Source organism: Equus quagga, chromosome 15 (assembly GCF_021613505.1).
Source record: "Equus quagga isolate Etosha38 chromosome 15, UCLA_HA_Equagga_1.0, whole genome shotgun sequence".
In the NCBI taxonomy this organism is placed as follows: Eukaryota; Metazoa; Chordata; class Mammalia; order Perissodactyla; family Equidae; genus Equus; species Equus quagga.
The window spans coordinates 87,723,274-87,740,443 of record NC_060281.1 but is presented as its reverse complement, the minus strand read 5'-3'; the positions used below and the strand labels follow the sequence as shown (position 1 = coordinate 87,740,443).

General features: G+C 41.9%; 1 protein-coding gene across 5 annotated transcripts in view; it reads left to right on the top strand.

The window, feature by feature from the left end:
* Positions 1–12,459, top strand: part of EIF4ENIF1 (eukaryotic translation initiation factor 4E nuclear import factor 1) — a 45,162-nt gene extending 32,703 nt beyond the window's left edge. For 3 of the 5 annotated variants that reach the window (XM_046640065.1, XM_046640064.1, XM_046640063.1), the window contains exons 11-19: positions 1,284–1,355; positions 1,819–2,002; positions 2,953–3,032; positions 3,377–3,519; positions 6,103–6,181; positions 8,002–8,134; positions 9,484–9,828; positions 10,113–10,277; positions 10,887–12,459. In XM_046640065.1, coding sequence (XP_046496021.1) covers positions 1,284–1,355; positions 1,819–2,002; positions 2,953–3,032; positions 3,377–3,519; positions 6,103–6,181; positions 8,002–8,134; positions 9,484–9,828; positions 10,113–10,277; positions 10,887–11,128 — 1,443 coding nt within the window. In that variant the 3' untranslated portion in view covers positions 11,129–12,459. The remainder of the gene's footprint in view (positions 1–1,283; positions 1,356–1,818; positions 2,003–2,952; positions 3,033–3,376; positions 3,520–6,102; positions 6,182–8,001; positions 8,135–9,483; positions 9,829–10,112; positions 10,278–10,886) is intronic. The other 2 variants (XM_046640066.1, XM_046640062.1) reach the window with 2 other exon arrangements.
* The last annotated feature ends 4,711 nt before the right edge of the window (positions 12,460–17,170 follow it).

Genomic DNA, 17,170 nt, shown 5'->3' with positions numbered 1-17,170 from the left:
AGGTATTGTCCCGAATTATTGCTTGATTTACATGTTGAGTCATGGTCTGCTGCTAAAATCAACTCTTGAATTACTATGACTGTGTGTATCATGTATACTATTTCTGATCTGCCTCCATACGTTTACGTTCAACCATATTGTTTCATACCCAACATAGGGCATATTGGTTGAATCTAAACTCCATTTCAAATTGAATTGTAGACTCTCTCTTCCAAATATAGTAAGTCATGTAATATAAACCTGCCTATTTGTTTTTGTTAGATGGAATTAAATGACTCTTGAAGAGATCTCTTACTAAAATCATCTGTGGTCAATCCCAATTCCAAAACCAACAATAAAACACTTGGATATCTTTGGGCTATTTGTCATGCCCGAGGATATTGCTGTGGACCTTGGCAGCTCCATCTAGTACCAGAGAAAGCACTTCAGGCAGAGCTAAATGAGCACAAGGATGATGTCCTGAAGTGCAGGAGATAATGCAAGTTGGATACAAAACATAACTGCTGCTCATTAAAAGAGCAAAAATTGAAGGATTTGAATTTCCCTTTGTATATGAGACCCATTTTGGAACAGCTTGTTTAAAAATAAAGATTAAATTTTCTAAAATATGAGACTCTGAAATATAACAGTTCTGGCCAAACTGGCATGTTGTTTGCTAGGTTTTTAGTACCATCTGTGGTCTCTAAATCTTGTTAAAGATAGTAGTAGCCAAGGTTGTCTCAGAAATTAAAATCTAGGGTCCAGTCCTGTGGCTGAGTGGTTCAAGTTCTGTGCTCCACTTCAGCAGCCCGGGTTCGCTGGTTCAGATCTCAGGTGGGGACCGACTTCACTCATCAGCCATGCTGTGAAGGCATCCCACATACAAAATGGAGGAGGATTGGCCCAGATGTTAGCTCAGGGCTAATCTTCCTCAAGCAAAAAAAGAAATGTTATGAATTATTAAAATTTCCTACTTGTGGCTTCTTAGTAAGTAAGTGCTCCGCTGTTTCACCATGTTCCTTTTCTCTTTTGGTCACAGTGTTAGAAACAGTGAAAATGGACTAGAGTTACTACAGGGAGGAAAAGACCTTGTCTGAGGGTCTCTGAGTGGACTTTGCATGTACATGTGAAGATTCTTTTCATTCCCAGATCTTTGGGACCTGTGTGATGAGAGAGTGGTACATCATCCTGCTATTAAGTGCCATCTCCCTGGGGAATTTTTAATGCTTTCTTGTGGTCCCCAATTAATCTGCAAGATAAGTATGTAAGAAGGTTAAAACCAGTTTTCCTTTGACTTTTTTTAGCGAAACCTTGAAAGCCATTTGATGTCCCCTGCTGAGATTCCAGGCCAGCCTGCCCCTAAGAACATCTTGCAGGTACTTCACAATCTTCTACCAAGGCCTCGGAGCCCTAAACAGTAGTCCTCTGAACTGGTTGTGTGTAGTGGTCCACCTTTGGGCCTTAGAGAATGATCCATGTTGCCTGGCAATCAAGGATATGATGTCGCTGCCTGACATAGTTCTGTATCACTGTTAATCTCAGTGTGGGGTTGGGGAAGTGGCTAAAAAAAATGACAAAGTCAGCCCTTGATTTCCAGTTTGCAGGTTTGTAATTTATATGAAAACTTAAAGTATCTACCTGTATTTGTAGCACTAATTTAAAGCAGATGTTGCCAGCTGAACATTCAGAGAAATGTATTGCACGTACGTGTGCCAAGTCCTTCAGTGGAGCATGATGGAGATTCATTGTTGACTTCCAAAAGTTAATCCATAGTCCCTAGCCTCTGGCAAGGAAAAAGAACTAGGTTTATTCAGGAGGATTTGACTTTTCTGCCTTTAGGAACTTCTGGGTCCACCAGTTCAGAGACCTGCTTCTTCCAATCTTCTGAGTGGCCTTATGGGGAGCTTGGAGCCTACAACACCTTTACTGGGCCAAAGAGCACCCTCTCCTCCCTTGTCACAGGTGTTTCAAACACGAGCAGCTTCAGCAGATTACCTTCGTCCTAGAATACCATCACCAATTGGTAAATACTCTTGTGTATCGATGTCTGTCCATCTCCCCTCCCTGCCACACAAAGGTCTGTCCCCTAGAACTGGCAAAGTCTTCTTCATGGATATCCTTGAAGGGTTTAAAAAGAAATGTGAATTTATCATACTTTTTTCATGGAGTGGTGGGGACGCAAATGTGGAATATAGTTTATTATCCAGCTGCCCTTCTAGATAAATATGCTCATGTTATAGTCTTCTGTTTTTTTCTTTCTCTTGAGATTGATCTAAATTGGATCCAGCTCGTTAGTCTTCTTCCTTATTTTGATAATTTAATCCAAAAAGTTAATTTGGCTTCCTAGGTTTTTCCTAGATAGAAGTCAAGAGTTAGTGGCTCTCTACCAACCAGATGAAGTTGGTACACAATCAGCTGTGAGGTCTTGTGACTAATTCAGAATGTAAATGGAAAAACCACTTTCAGAAAGCTGTCTTAGCAAAGTGTTAGGCAGAATCTCATAGTGTCCCTGCCCCCCTGGACTACTTTAGGCTGCTGGCCACTCTGGCCCCTGCCTGTCATACCTTGAGAGGAAGTTTTTGTAATCTTCTTTCCACATCTAGTGAGATAGAATGGCAAGAGTGTGAACCTCAGAGCACTGACCTCTGCTTTGGTATCAGCTAGTTTTGTGATAAGGGGTCAAATCACTGGTTCTTCTCTCCTGGATAGAGTCAGCTCTGAAAGGGACAAAGCTGACAGCTTAGTGGGGAAGATGGATGCACCAGCAATTTGAGTCATTGAATGTGCTCTGATTAAGGTTCACTAGCCCACTGTGGGTGCAAAGAAGAAGAGGGGAGGGACATCATCAGCCCAGGAAGTCAGTACTTCCAGAAAGAGACGGTGTTCAACAAGGAGCAGCATGCATTAGTTATAATGCCTCTCTGATGGACGTGTGCTTCTTGACGCTCACTGATAACTGTAACTTCCCAACAGGTTTCACATCAGGACCACAGCAGCTACTCGGAGATCCATTCCAAGGCATGCGCAAGCCCATGAGCCCTGTCACAGCCCAGGTCCGGCTGAGCTCTTTCTCAAACTCAATCTGTAGCTTGCTTTTCACCCTTATTGTTGCTTCTGGGATAGAGAGTTAAATTGCTGCAATGCTTGGAAGTGGTTTTGAACTATATAATTCAAGCTCAGGGAAGGTTAAAAAATTGGTGAACAATTGAAGTCATACTTAAATAGTTAAAATCTTGTTCAGTGGATGGCAGCACAATTTAGTTAGGTTTGCAGTATCTAATCTCTCTCAGCTGCTGTTTAAACATACCTTTCTAAGAGAGTGCAGAGAGACATTTGTACAAAAGTTCATTGACTGTCCTCGTTCTTCTGCTGATCCTCCTCTGCCACTTCTGTTCAGCAGATGAACCAGCTAGAATTGCAACAGGCAGCTTTGGAGGGGCTGGCCCTACCACATGACCTTGCAGTGCAGGCAGCAAACTTTTACCAGCCTGGTTTTGGCAAACCACAGGTAGACAGAACCAGGGATGGATTCAGAAACAGGTAAGTTACTAATCCTACCTTTGTGGGGATTTGCAAATTAGTTTTCCTCAGATTAGCAGATCAGTTATCCACAGTGTGATTCTGTTCACACTGATATGTTATACAATCTGTGATGAGAATTCTCTCTCACTCCAAATGGTCAGTAGAGGAAAATAACATGATTGAATTCTACTGCAGGGGCATAGATTTCTTATCCTGTATAATTTTATTTATATTCTCGATTTAAAGGATTTGTTTTTACAAATGTAACTAGCATAACTCCTTATTTGCAGTTGTGCTTATGAGATGATGAAAAGTAAAACTCTACCTGGCTTCTTCCCCAGCAGATTCCTTGTTGAGTTATCAAACTGTCCCTTGATGCAGGTTTGTTGATCAAGGAGCTGATGGGTCCTCTTTTTGGTCAGAGCTGTTAACAAATGATTACTGGCTTCACTCTCCTCCTGTTCTTTTTGCTAGTTGCAACAAGTAATGAAATGAACCATAAGATAGAGGAGAAAGAGGTAGCCATATTGTTTTTTGTTGTAAAATAAAACAGATACAGAAAACTGCATTGAACAAATGTCTGGCTTATTATAAGGCAAACTCGCTTGTTAACTACCCATGTGCCCTGTCCCAATGACATCCCTTTTCTCCCCCAGAAATGACCACTGTCCAGCCTTTAGGAGTAATCACCACCTTCATTTTTTGGGTTTTATCACCTAAATGTAGATCCCTGAACCACTACAGTTTAGTCCTGCCCATATTGTACTTGGTAATTAAGAAGTATTTGTTTTGACACGATTCTTAAAATCACGATACCAGTGTCTCAATGTTTTGCTCCATCTGGTTTTATACATTGACACTTTCAGAAAACATTGAGACCAGTTAGTACCCTGTACCTATGCATGAATGCATCCTATCTATAGTAGCCCTCAGCCTAAACAGAGAGCTCACAACTGGTCTGCTGAGCTCCCGTCACTGGATTTCTGTCTATAATATAATGTAGTTACCTAATATTCATTGACATGATTTGTTGACTTTCAAAGCACTGCTGATATCCAGAACTTTATTTGCTCTTGGCAACAACCTTGTGAGGTAGATGGAGTAAATAACTGCCTTTTACAGATATAGAAACTTAGGTTTTTAAAATGTGACCTACTAAAAACTAGCAAGGAGATGCAAGTCAGTGTAGTGGAGCCTTCATATTTTGGATCAAATGTCAGCCCCTCAGGTCCTGCCTGAACACCCTATAAGTTGTGTCCCCCAACAGACATGACTTTCTCCTTGCCTTGCTTTATTTTTTTATTGTACTTATCATCTAGCACACCATTTACTTTTTTTCTGTCTCCCATAGTAACCCCTCTCTAGCCTGCACCACAAGAATATAACGAGGCCAGAGATTTGTCTGTTTGGTTTACTGCTGTATCCCCAGCACCTCAAACAGTGTCTAGCACATAGTAGTTGCTCAGATATGTTTATCAGAAGGAATAAGTGATAGGTCATGTGGAACCACCAGATTTGGGGTTTACTTCTTAGTCACTCCAAATACTACTGATCTGTCTCTCCCCTCATTGTCATACTCAGAGTCTCAGCGTGACAGCACTGAGGCTTGCCTGGTACACACTGGAAAGAAGCCATGGGTTTAGAATTCCCATCTGTTTATATGAGTCAGAGAAGTTCCAGAATCACTGACTGTACTTGGGCTTTGGCTTTTGTGGTACAAGGTCTGACATGGCTGAAATGCAGTGAAGCCTTCATTAGCTAGTGAGCTCACATAATTCATTCTTCTCTCAGCCTGTTTACATCTTCATCAGCTGGTTCCTGTTTTCTTCCAAGTTAAGGGAGAATGAGTAGAAGTTCTGGGGAGAGAAGGGAGGTGTGTTCTTTTAAACTTTATTTGGGAGGCCTGTGATCAACCTTGTGTCTAGACCAGGAGTGATGGAGAGTACCACATATAACTGGGTGTTAAAATAGCTGAGACTCTTGGCGCTCTATCTGATTTGAACCAGTGTCTCACAGAGCTTCAGTTCTCTGCAGGCACTTTGCTTGTCAGTGTTGCCTACCGTTTGGCACACAGAATGAAGGCCCTCCCTAGCCTCCATCACTGCTATAGTCTGCAATAAACTATACACCTTCCCTGGATATTCCTGCATTCCCAAGGCCTTCCCAAGGCCCTGTACTTGTTCCTTCTACCTGAATCATTGTTCTCCATCTTGTAGCTTCTCATTGGTCACACCCAATTGAATGCAGTTCCTTCCCAGAGTCCCTTCAGTTAGGAGTATCCTGTCATTCCTTCTACCCCTCATTTTCCCATTAGACCTTGTTGGTACTTACTATCTACATGCCTTGGTTTGCCCTAGGTTACTAAGTGTCTCCCCCACTAGACTTACAAGTCCGAGGACCATGTTTTGTTAGGCTTTTGTCTTCCCTCAGAACTTAACATGTGGTTTTGCATATATTAGGCACTTATTACATGCATGGGAAATTGAATTGGATAAGGGAAACGGGATGTTAAAGTCCGAGGGTGGTCTTGAGTATTATGTGGTTTTAGGACTTGGAGTTTGAGCAACTTGGGGCTCACACTGATACTTGGTTTGTTCACAGGCAACAGCGAGTGACCAAGTCACCAGCACCCGTGCACCGAGGGAATTCCTCTTCCCCTGCTGCCTCCATCACAAGCATGGTGAGTGACCTTTGCCTTTGTGAATGACTTCTAGGCTTCTCCCCCTGTGGTTGTGCCTGTGTTGTATCACGGTGCACCCTTAAATTGTTCTTGAGTGCCTTCCACGGGAATAACTGATTTAATAATCCTTCACACCTGCCTATTTATTAGGTCTTCCCCTTTCAGGATAGTCTCTTAGGATTCTAGTGAAGCCCCAACATTGGGCAAAGTGTGTTCCAGCAGATCTAAAGTATAGACCAGAGTACACAGGAGATACAGTGTGTTCAAACAAATGAACAGTGGGGGTGGGGGTGGAGACATGGACAGACTGGTAAAAGACAGGAGGTGAAGCGGATGGGCTAACTGGGGTCAGACCATGGGGAGTCCAGTGAAATATGGTGGGGAGTTCACAAATTCAGATTTGTATCTCAATGCTATGAATTAAGGCTGGACAGAGGGGTTTGCTTATTTGTGGTGACAAGTCTAGGTTTACAACTGACTCGTTTACCAGCATTATTTTTTTTTTAAGTTTCATTCCCCATACACCTTTATCACCTAGTTAGAGCTGATAGACAAGGGGAAGAAAGTATTACTCTGTGCTTCAGGACTCCAGGTGGGTCTTTGCACAAAGCACCTTGAAGGCAGCATTTAAAAGGAGCTTTTCTGTTCACACTTCATGCCCTGTTACCTGCCATCAAGAATTTGAGGTGGTTTAATGAGAAAAGTCATATACATAATAATTCAAGGCAGGGGGCTGGCCCTGTGGCTGAGTAGTTAAGTTCACGTGCTCTGCTTTGGCAGCCCAGGATTCACTGGTTCAGATCCTGGGCATGGACTTACACACCACTCATTAAGCCATGCTGTGGCAGCATCCCACGTAGAAGAACTAGAGTGACCTAACAACTATGATATACAACTATGTGCTGGGGCTGTGGGATGGGGGGGAGGAAAAAAGGGGGAAGATTGGCAACAGATACTAGCTCAAGGCCAATCTTCCTCACCAAAAAAATAGTACAAATTGACAGGAGGTGGGAACAAATGACCTCAAATGGTGAGTCGTAAGGACTGAGGAGACTATTATGATAATTAGGATTTCTGGTAGCCAACTTAAGATGGGAAATATTAGGGGCCAGCCCAGTGATGCAGTGGTTAAGTTCACACACTCTGCTTTTGCAGCCCGGGGTTCGCTAATTTGGATCCCAGGTCCAGACATGGCACCAATTGGCACACCATGCTGGTAGGCGTCCCACATATAAAGGAGAGGAAGATGGGCACAGATGTTAGCTCAGGACCTGTCTTCCTCAGGAAAAAGAGGAGGATTGGCAGCAGTTAGCTCAGGGCTAATCTTCCAAAAAAAAAAAAAAAAAGATGGGAAATATTAGGAATACAGGGAAATTTAGGTTCTGAGGTTGCCTCTGAAATGTCCTTTCCCAGATGGAAGGTCTATTACTCCAGGGTATACTTCTGGCAATGTTCTTCCCCTCTTTCTGGCCCAAGCTGGGGAAGTGGCTAAAGTGGAGGCTGCACAGGCAGGTCCCTATCACCACCCACACAGGTAGGTTGAAGTTCTGTGCTTTAACTACCTTTGTGCTAGAACTAAAGCTAGGTTTTGATGAAAGTGAGTTGTGAGCAAGGGGTGATGCACTTGGGACACCACCTGTTTGGCCCCCCCTGTTTCTTTTCCTCCTGCAACTAGAGACAGAAACGTGGGAGTTGGCCTCTGCCATGTGTGGCCAATAAAGGGACTCTGCAGCTTGTTGAATAGTTTGTCCAGTTAAGCCTGCCTTGATTAGGGAAAAGCATTTAGAGAATGTGCTAATACTAATTGTTTTTCTCTGCAGCTTTCTCCTTCCTTTACCCCTACCTCAGTGATTCGTAAGATGTACGAGAGCAAAGAGAAAAGCAAGGAGGAGCCAGCATCTGGAAAAGCAGCTCTTGGTGACAATAAAGAGGACATTCAGAAGGCCAGTGAAGGTACTGCAGAGCTATACTGCCCAAGAAAGTATGTGACAGAGAGAGTATGGGCCTGAGTGCTGACCAGCCTCACCTGATTCTCTGCAAAGCCCTGGGCAAGACCCTGGGCTGCTCTGGACCACAGTTCTGTGTCTGACAGAAGGGTTGGACCAGCTCACAGTCGCTTAGCCACTTGAAATGCTGACCAATCTAATAGTGGTATGAGTGCTAGTATTAGGAAGAATAACCTTTAGTTTAGAGTCCTTATTTAGGCTTCAAAGTTGAATTATTGGTACATTTATTTGGCAGATTAATATAGTTCAACCAGTATTACTTCTAAAAGGTTCTCTCCAGTCTGTGGTCACTGGAGAGAACTGCAATGGGTGAAGCATATAGGAGGTGTGGAGAGCCTTTTAAAAGTATATAGGGTATGTGATGGGCCAGCCCCGGTGGCCTAGTGGTTAAGTTTGGCACAGACTTATACCATTTGACTGTTAGCAGCCAGGCTGTGGCAGCAGCCCACATGAAAAAGAAAAGAGATTTTTTGGCAACAGATATTAGCTCAGGGTGAATCTTCCTGAGCAAAAAAAAAAAAAGAAAAGAAAGAGTATATAGAAAATGTGAGAGAGGCTTTGGGATTAAGGACACTTGGGATTGTTAAGGACATGGTGAAACAAATTCTCATAAATTAGGTTTACACAGGTCTAGAGTATTGATCTGAGAGCTTTTTGCCCAAGAGAAAGCTTCTGAGGGAAACAGAAGGAAATCCTGTTGGTCCAATTAAAATTTTAGGCCACTCTGATTTCTTCACCAGACTGTAATTGCTGTTTCAACTTTCTGTTCTGATGGATTTGCATAATTTTACTCACTTGATTTTTAATCCCAAGCAGCTGACTAGGATGAGACTCGTTCCCACAGGGATCCAGACCACAGCTATATGGGCAGAGCAAGGTGGCCAACTGAATTAAACCACCAGACCTGACATGTCAGGTCACTTGCCCATAGCTATTCCTGGGTTGGGAGGATTATAAGAATAAAGACATGGGCTTTTTAGAGTTACATCATGTATAACTTCAGAGCTTTTGGTCTTTTGGAGTGTAGCAAAAATAGACTCTGTTACAGAAAGGTGTTGGAAAACTGAAAAACTTCGGGTCTGGTCTCAGCTCTCTCCCTAACTATCCCTGTGACCTTGACTGAGTCTGTTCATAAGGCAAAGTGATAGTCCCTAGGATGCAATTCTCTGATTTGTTTAGGGGCTCAAATAAGGATTGTGAGCTTTTAAGAAATGAGATTTGCTGGATCATTGGGAGGACAAAGTGTTTGGGAGAAGATTGCCAATACTAAAATATTCTCTGTCTCAATCCTTATAGAGAACTTCCTGTCATCCAACTCTGTGCCCAATGTTGATCGAGACGCTTCTCCCACCACAAATCCCAAACTGTCAACGTTGCAACGGTCTTCATGTTCAACCCCGCTATCCCAGACCAACCGTTACACCAAAGAACAAGATTATCGACCTAAAGCAACTGGAAGAAAAACACCCACCTTGGCAACCCCAGTTCCAGGAACACCTTTTCTCCGCCCTATCCACCAAGTTCCTCTTGTCCCCCATGTCCCAATCGTTCGGCCTGCTCATCAGCTTCACCCAGGGTTGGTCCAAAGGATGCTGGCCCAGGGAGTACATCCACAGCATCTTCCAAGTTTGCTGCAAGCTGGTGAGTTTCTGACCTGGCATGACAACAGTTGCTAAAACTGATGAAGTGCTATACTGTGAGAGGTTTTCATCCCTAGAAAGATGTTACTAGACCTTTATATCTCACTGATGAGCAGTGGATCCAATCTAATCTATCCTCCCTTAGTCCTTTAAAAGATTAGGAACCTAGCTTGAGCATTCTTTATTCTTAATTAACTTTCAGATCAGTAAAACTGTAAGTCAAGCTTGAAAATCTCCAAGTAGATTAAGATAACTTCTCACTAGTTTCTTTTTTCTGCCAAAAAGGTGTGCTTCCTGCTGGGATGGACCTGACTCACTTACAGGGAATATCTGGCCCAATCCTGGGTCAACCCTTTTACCCTTTACCTGCCGCTAGTCACCCTCTCCTAAACCCTCGTCCTGGGACACCTCTGCATCTGGCAATGATGCAACAGCAGCTGCAGCGCTCAGGTGGGTTTAGGAATGGGCCAAGTGAGCTGAGGATGGGCTGCACAGGCTTAAAGCTTTTGGACCAGTTTCCAGGGGAGGGGAATTGACACTGATGATTCATTCTTTAATTTATCCTAGCAAGATTGGGATAAGGGTGTAACCAGAGAATAGGATGAAGTAAACCAACCTCTATGGTGTGTGGAATTCCTGTTCCTGTAAAGATGGGGGGAGAGCCAAGTTTGCTCTGACATTTTTTGTGCTTTGCCTCTTAGGAGAGGCGGCCAAGAATCCTTCCGACAGAGGTTCAGCATAGGGACTGCCCAGAGTAGACGCCCTCTGACCAGCTAATGTTAGTGCTTCTGTGATGTGGCTGCTTGCTATGGGAAGTAGTGGTTATGTCGTCTAGGATGGGTTCTCAATATGGATGGCTTCTGAATAGCTCAGCTTTCCAAGGTGTTACTGTCTTCTGGCATTTTGCAAAGGAATTTCCTACAGAAGCCCTATGTGAATTATCTGGTAAAGAAGTCTGTTTGGACTTGTATGGATAGAGTTTGAGTGAAGCAGGGCCTGATATAGGACTACTTTTCCCCTGATACTCTGAATGATAATCCTTCCTTCCTATCCCTGCAGTTCTTCATCCTCCAGGCTCTGGTTCCCAGGCAGCAGCTGTCAGCGTTCAGACGACCCCTCAGAATGTGCCCAGCCGGTCAGGCCTGCCCCATATGCACTCCCAGTTGGAGCACCGCCCCAACCAGAGGAGCAGCTCCCCGGTGGGCCTTGCCAAATGGTTTGGCTCAGATGTGCTACAGCAGCCCCTGCCCTCCATGCCCGCCAAAGTCATCAGTGTAGATGAATTGGAATACCGACAGTGAGCAGGGCAGGCAGGCTCACCTAAGCCTAGACCCATGGTGGCACCTGGACAGGATTTCTGCTCCCTCATCTCGGGTTGGTTCACGGGCTTTTACTTTGGAGCACTCTGTGCGAAGCTCTTGGGGGTGCCCAGGCACCTGGTGTGGTCTGCATTATGACAGCAGGATCTTAACCAATCGAGTGGAGTCTAAATACAGGATGCACAGTATGGTCAATCCTGGAAACAGTCTTTTTTTGTAAGATATGTGAATGAAGTGTTGGTGTCACCAAGAGGTGGCACCTAAGGGTTCTGAGGAAATAAATGTATAGACCCTTATGTACAGACCTGTGTATAAACAACTTTTGTATATACATATAGGATAGCTTTTTTGAACTTATACAGCTGTACATAAAAGTAGCTGATATTAGTTAAGCCTGTGTCAACAGTTTGGATTTTTTTCACTTGTACATTTGGGACTTTTTCTTTGGTTGATTAAAGTTGCATATGCTAAGTGTGTGAATGAAGTGAATGGCATTGCTGTGTTTATTTCTTCTGAATCCCTTCCTCCTCGTTTCCAACCAGCTGTCCAGTGAGGCTCAGTAGGTTCCTTGAGGGAAATAATCTGACGTTTTTTCTTTAAAACTCATGGAACTGAACTCGTATCTCATCTAGAAGGAGGAAGTTATGGTCTTCTTTCTTGAGTCTTAAAGACCCCAGTGGGCCAGTTTACTGGCTGGGCTGACCCAATATGTAGCCTTACAGCTAATACTAGATTATAGAATGCACTTTGTAAGATTAAACCCACCTAGTGAAAACAGTTCATTAGGTAATCATGTATATGGTGTTTTCTCCAAAACAAATCTACATTTACTGGGGCAGAAGTTAGTAGTTAGTTGGCATCCTGTTCTCCAGCTCAGAGTCCCCTATAGGGAAAATTGGGGCCTTAGAGTTCTGATTTAATCCATTAAAATCTAATTTTTTCCATATAGAACTTCCCTCAAGACTCTGATGCCTGTGTTAACAGACTCCTTGTATTTTGTATCTCATTTTTCAGCTTGAAGCCAGATACCTGAGAGGTACTGTAAATTTTAAACCAATTTGCTGGGGTGACTCAGGGGTCTTGAGGCTTTGTGAGCTTGTTTTGCAAAAGAGAATGCCTTCTTGGGATCAGGGAATGGCCCAACCTCAGCAGCCGCCCTCAGCAGCCAGCAGCCATTGAAGCCCAGAAGTCAGATTGCCCAGGGGCTTATCGGGAGTGACTCCATTGTTTCCCTGAAGCTCCTCCTGCCAAGCTCCTTAGCTCTGTAAAACCCCCCTGCTTTCTGTTCTTGGGGAGGTAGATTTGAGCAAACCCAGGCTGCCAACTACTCATTTTGGCCAATTCGAATAAATCTTTCTCCATCTCCAAGCACCACTGTCTCAGTGTTTGGCTTATTGCACATCATGCACACGAATTTGAGATTAAGCTGTTTGGTATCAAGCTCACAGTTATGTTCATTATTCACCTTAACTACCTGCACAGCATTGGCAAAAAGGATTCTGTCAGAATATAATAACTGTGATCTTGAGTCCCCTTTCCTAACTGAAGGTCCTACTGACCTGAGGTGACAATACTTATTTCTCAGACTCCTCAGTTTGCCCTAGTTCTCAATATTTGTCCATTTAGGGCCATGAAAGCTACTTTGACTTGATGCTAGAGGGTCAAATAATTAGGCCATTCTGATTCACAGGTGAAGGGCAAGGTGGTTGGATTTTTTTTTTATTGACTTGATAGGTTATAATCTTGTGAAATTTCAGTTGTACGTTAATGTTTGTCGTTCGTGTTGTAGGTGCACCACTTCACCCTTTGTGCCCACCCCCCACCCCACCTTTCCCCTGGTATCCACTAAACTGTTCTCTTAGTCCACATTTTTAAATTCCTCATATGAGTGGAGTCATACACAGATTATCCTTCTCTAGCTGGCTTATTTCACTTAACATAATTCCCTCAAGGTCCATCCATGTTATTACAAATGGAATGATTTTGTTCTGTTTTGCAGCTGAGTAGTATTCCATTGTGTATATATATACCACATCTTCTTTATCCATTTATCTGTTGATGGGCACTTAGGTTGCTTCCATGTCTTGTCTATTGTAAATGCTGCAATGAACATTGGGGTACATAGGACTTTTGGGATTGCTGACTTCAAGCTCTTTGGATAGATACCCAGTAGTGCAATGGCTGGATTGTATGGTAATTCTATTTTTAATTTTTTGAGGAATCTCCATACTGTCTTCCATAGTGGCTGCACCAGTTTGCATTCCCACCAGCAGTGTATGAGGGTTCCTTTTTCTCCACAACCTCTCCAACATTTGTTACTATTAGTTTTAGATATTTTTGTCATTCTAATGGGTGTAAGGTGATATCTTAGTGTAGTTTTGATTTGCATTTCCCTGATGATCAGCGATAATGAGCATCTTTTCATGTGCCTGTTGGCCATCCGTATATCTTCTTTGGAGAAATGTCTGTTCATGTCTCCAGCCCATTTTTTGATTGAGTTGTTTGATTTTTTGTTGTTGAGTTGTGAGAATTCTTTATATGTTATGGATATTAAGCCTTTCTAGATATATGACTTGCAAATATTTTTTCCCAGTTAGTGGGTTGTTTTTTTGTTTCAATCCTGTTTTCATTGCCTTGAAGAAGCTCTTTAGTCTGATGAAGTCCCATTTGTTTATTCTTTTTATTGTTTCCCTTCTCTGAGAAGACATGGTGTCTGTAAAGATCCTTTTAATACTGATGTCAAAGAGTGTACTGCCTGTGTTTTCTTCTAGAAGCCTTATGGTTTCAGGTCTCACCTTTAGGTCTTTGATCCATTTTGAGTTTATTTTGGTGAATGGTGAAAAAGAATGGCCAATTTTCATTCTTTTACATATGGCTTTCCAGTTTTCCCAGCACCATTTGTTGAAAAGACTTTCTTTTCTCCATTGTATGCCCTCAGCTCCTTTGTCGAAGATAAGCTGTCCGTAGATATGTGGTTTTATCTCTGGGCTTTCAATTCTGTTCCATTCATCTGTGCACCTGTTTTTGTACCAGTACCATGCTGTTTTGATTACTGTAGCTTTGTAGTATGTTTTGAAGTCAGGGATTGTGATGCCTCCCGTTTTGTTCTTTTTTCTCAGGATTGCTTTAGAAATTCGGGGTCTTTTGTTGCCCCATATGAATTTTAGGATTCTTTGTTCTAATTCTGTAAAGAATGTCATTGGGATTCTGATTGGGATGGCGTTGAACCTGTAGATTGCTTTAGGTAGAATGGACATTTTAACTATGTTTATTCTTCCAATCCATGTACATGGAATGTCTTTCCATCTCCTTATGTCATCATCCAGTTCTCTCAGAAAGGCCTTGTAACTTTCATTGTATAGGTCCTTCACTTCCTTAGTTAAATTTACCCCAAGGTATTTTATTCTTTTTGTTGTGACTGTGAATGGTATTTTGTTCTTGAGTTCTTTTTCTGTTAGTTCGTTATTAGAATATAGAAATGCTACTGATTTATGCAAATTGATTTTGTACCCTGCAACTTTGCTGTAGTTATTACTTCTAAGAGTTTTCCAATGGATTCTTTGGGGTTTTCTATATATAAGATCATGTCGTCTGCAAACAGCGAGAGTTTCACTTCTTCTCTCCCTATTTGGATTCCTTTTATTCCTTTTTCTTGCCTGATTGCTCTGGCCAGGACCTCCAGTACTATGTTAAATAAGAGTGGTGATAGAGGGCATCCTTGTCTCGTTCCTGTTTTCAGGGGGATGGTGCTCAGATTTTGCCCATTGAGTATGATGTTGGCTGTGGGTTTGTCATATATGGCCTTTATTATGTTGAGGTAGTTCCCTTCTATCCACATTTTGTTCAGAGTTTTTCTCATAAATGGCTGTTGGATCTTGTCAAATGCTTTCTCTGCATCTATTGAGATAATCATGTGGTTTTTATTCCTCAGTTTGTTGATGTGGTATATCACGTTGATTGATTTGTGGATGTTCAACCATCCCTGTGTCCCTGGTATGAATCCCACCTGATCCTGATGTATGATCCTTTTGATGAATTGCTGAATTCTGGTTGCCAAAATTTTGTTTAGAATTTTTGCATCTATGTTCATCAGTGATATTGGCCTGTAGTTCTCTTTTTTTCGTGGTGTCCTTGTCAGGCTTGGGTATCAGCGTGATGTTGGCCTCATAGAATGTGTTAGGAAGTGTTCCATCTTCCCTAATTTTTTGGAATAGCTTGAAAAGGATAGGTATTAAATCCTCTCTGAAAGTTTGGTAGAATTCCCCAGGAAAGCCATCTGGTCCTGGGGTTTTATTCTTTGGGATGTTTTTGATTGCTGTTTCAATATCTTTCCTTGTGATTGGTCTGTTCAAATTGTCTGCTTCTTCTTGAGTGAGCTTTGGGAGATTGTAGGAGTCCAGGAATTTATCCATTTCCTCTAGGTTATCCATTCTGTTAGCATAGAGTTTTTCATAGTATTCTCTTATAATCTGTTGTATTTCTGCAGAGGCTGTTGTTATTTCTCCTCTTTCATTTCTGATTTTGTTTATTTGAGCTTTCTCCCTTTTTTTCTTTGTAAGTCTGGCTAGGGGTTTGTCAATTTTATTTATCTTCTCAAAGAACCAGCTCTTTGTTTCATTGATCCTTTCTACTGCCTTTTTCGTTTCAATAGTATTTATTTCTGCCCTGACTTTTGTTATTTCTCTCCTGCGGACTTTGGGCTTTATTTGTTCTTTTTTCTCTAGTTCAGTTAGGTGTAGTTTAAGATTACTTATTTGGGATTTTTCTTGTTTGTTAAGATGTGCCTGTATTGCGATGAATTTTCCTCTTAATACAGCTTTTGCTGTATCCCATATGAGTTGGTATGGCATGTTATCATTTTCATTTGTTTCCAGGTATTTTTTGATTTCTTCTTTAATTTCTTCAATGATCCATTGCTTGTTCAGTAGTGTATTGTTTAGTTTCCACATCTTTGTGCCTTTCTCAGCTTTTTTCTTGTAATTAATTTCTAGCCTTATAGCACTATGATCTGAGAAGATGCTTGTTATTATTTCATTTTTTTAAAATTTGTAGAGGCTTGCCTTGTTTCCCAACATATGGTCTATCCTAGAGAATGTTCCATGTGCACTTGAGAAGAATGTGTATTCAGCTCTTTCAGGGTGGAGTGATCTATACATGTCTATTAAGTCCAATTGTTTTAGTTTTTCATTTAGCTCCACTATTTCCTTGTTGATTTTCTGTCTGGATGATCTGTCCATTGATCTGAGTGAGGTGTTGAGGTCCCCTACTATTATTGTGTTGTTTTTAACATCTTCCTCTAGGTCTGTTAATAGTTTCTTTATGAATCTTGGTGCTCCTGTGTTGGGTGCATAGATATTTATAAGTGTTATTTCTTCTTGATGAAGTGTCCCTTTGATCATTATATATTGTCCCTCTGTGTCTCTCTTTACCTGTCTTATTTTGAAATCCACTTTGTCTGATATAAGAATTGCAACACTTGCCTCTTTTTGCTTGCTATTAGCTTGAAGTATTGTCCTCCACCCCTTCACTCTGAGCCTGTGTTTGTCTTTGGGGCTGAGGTGTGTTTCCTGCAGGCAACAAATTGTTGGATCTTGTTCTTTAATCCATTTTGCCACTCTGTGTCTTTTTATTGGAGAGTTCAATCCGTTTACATTGAGAGTGATTATTGATGCATGTGGACTTAATGCTGTCAATCTGTCACTCATTATCTTGTTTTCCTGCATTTCTTTTCCTGTGTGCTTTACCCTACCCATTTAATACTGCAATTTCTTATGCTGGGTTTCTTAGATTTTTCCTTATTTACGTTTTGTGGCTCTGTTCTGTTTTTTAGTTTAGTGGCTACCCTGAAGTTTTGTATTTAGAATCTCATATATAATATAGTCTGTTCTCTGGTAGTCTCTTACTTACTTGGCCTAGACTGATTTAGACCCTTTGCTCTTCCCCTCCTAAATAATTATTTTCATTTCTTATTCCAACTCATGTTATGAATTTGTAGTTAGGGTGATAAGATCATCCTTGCTTTGG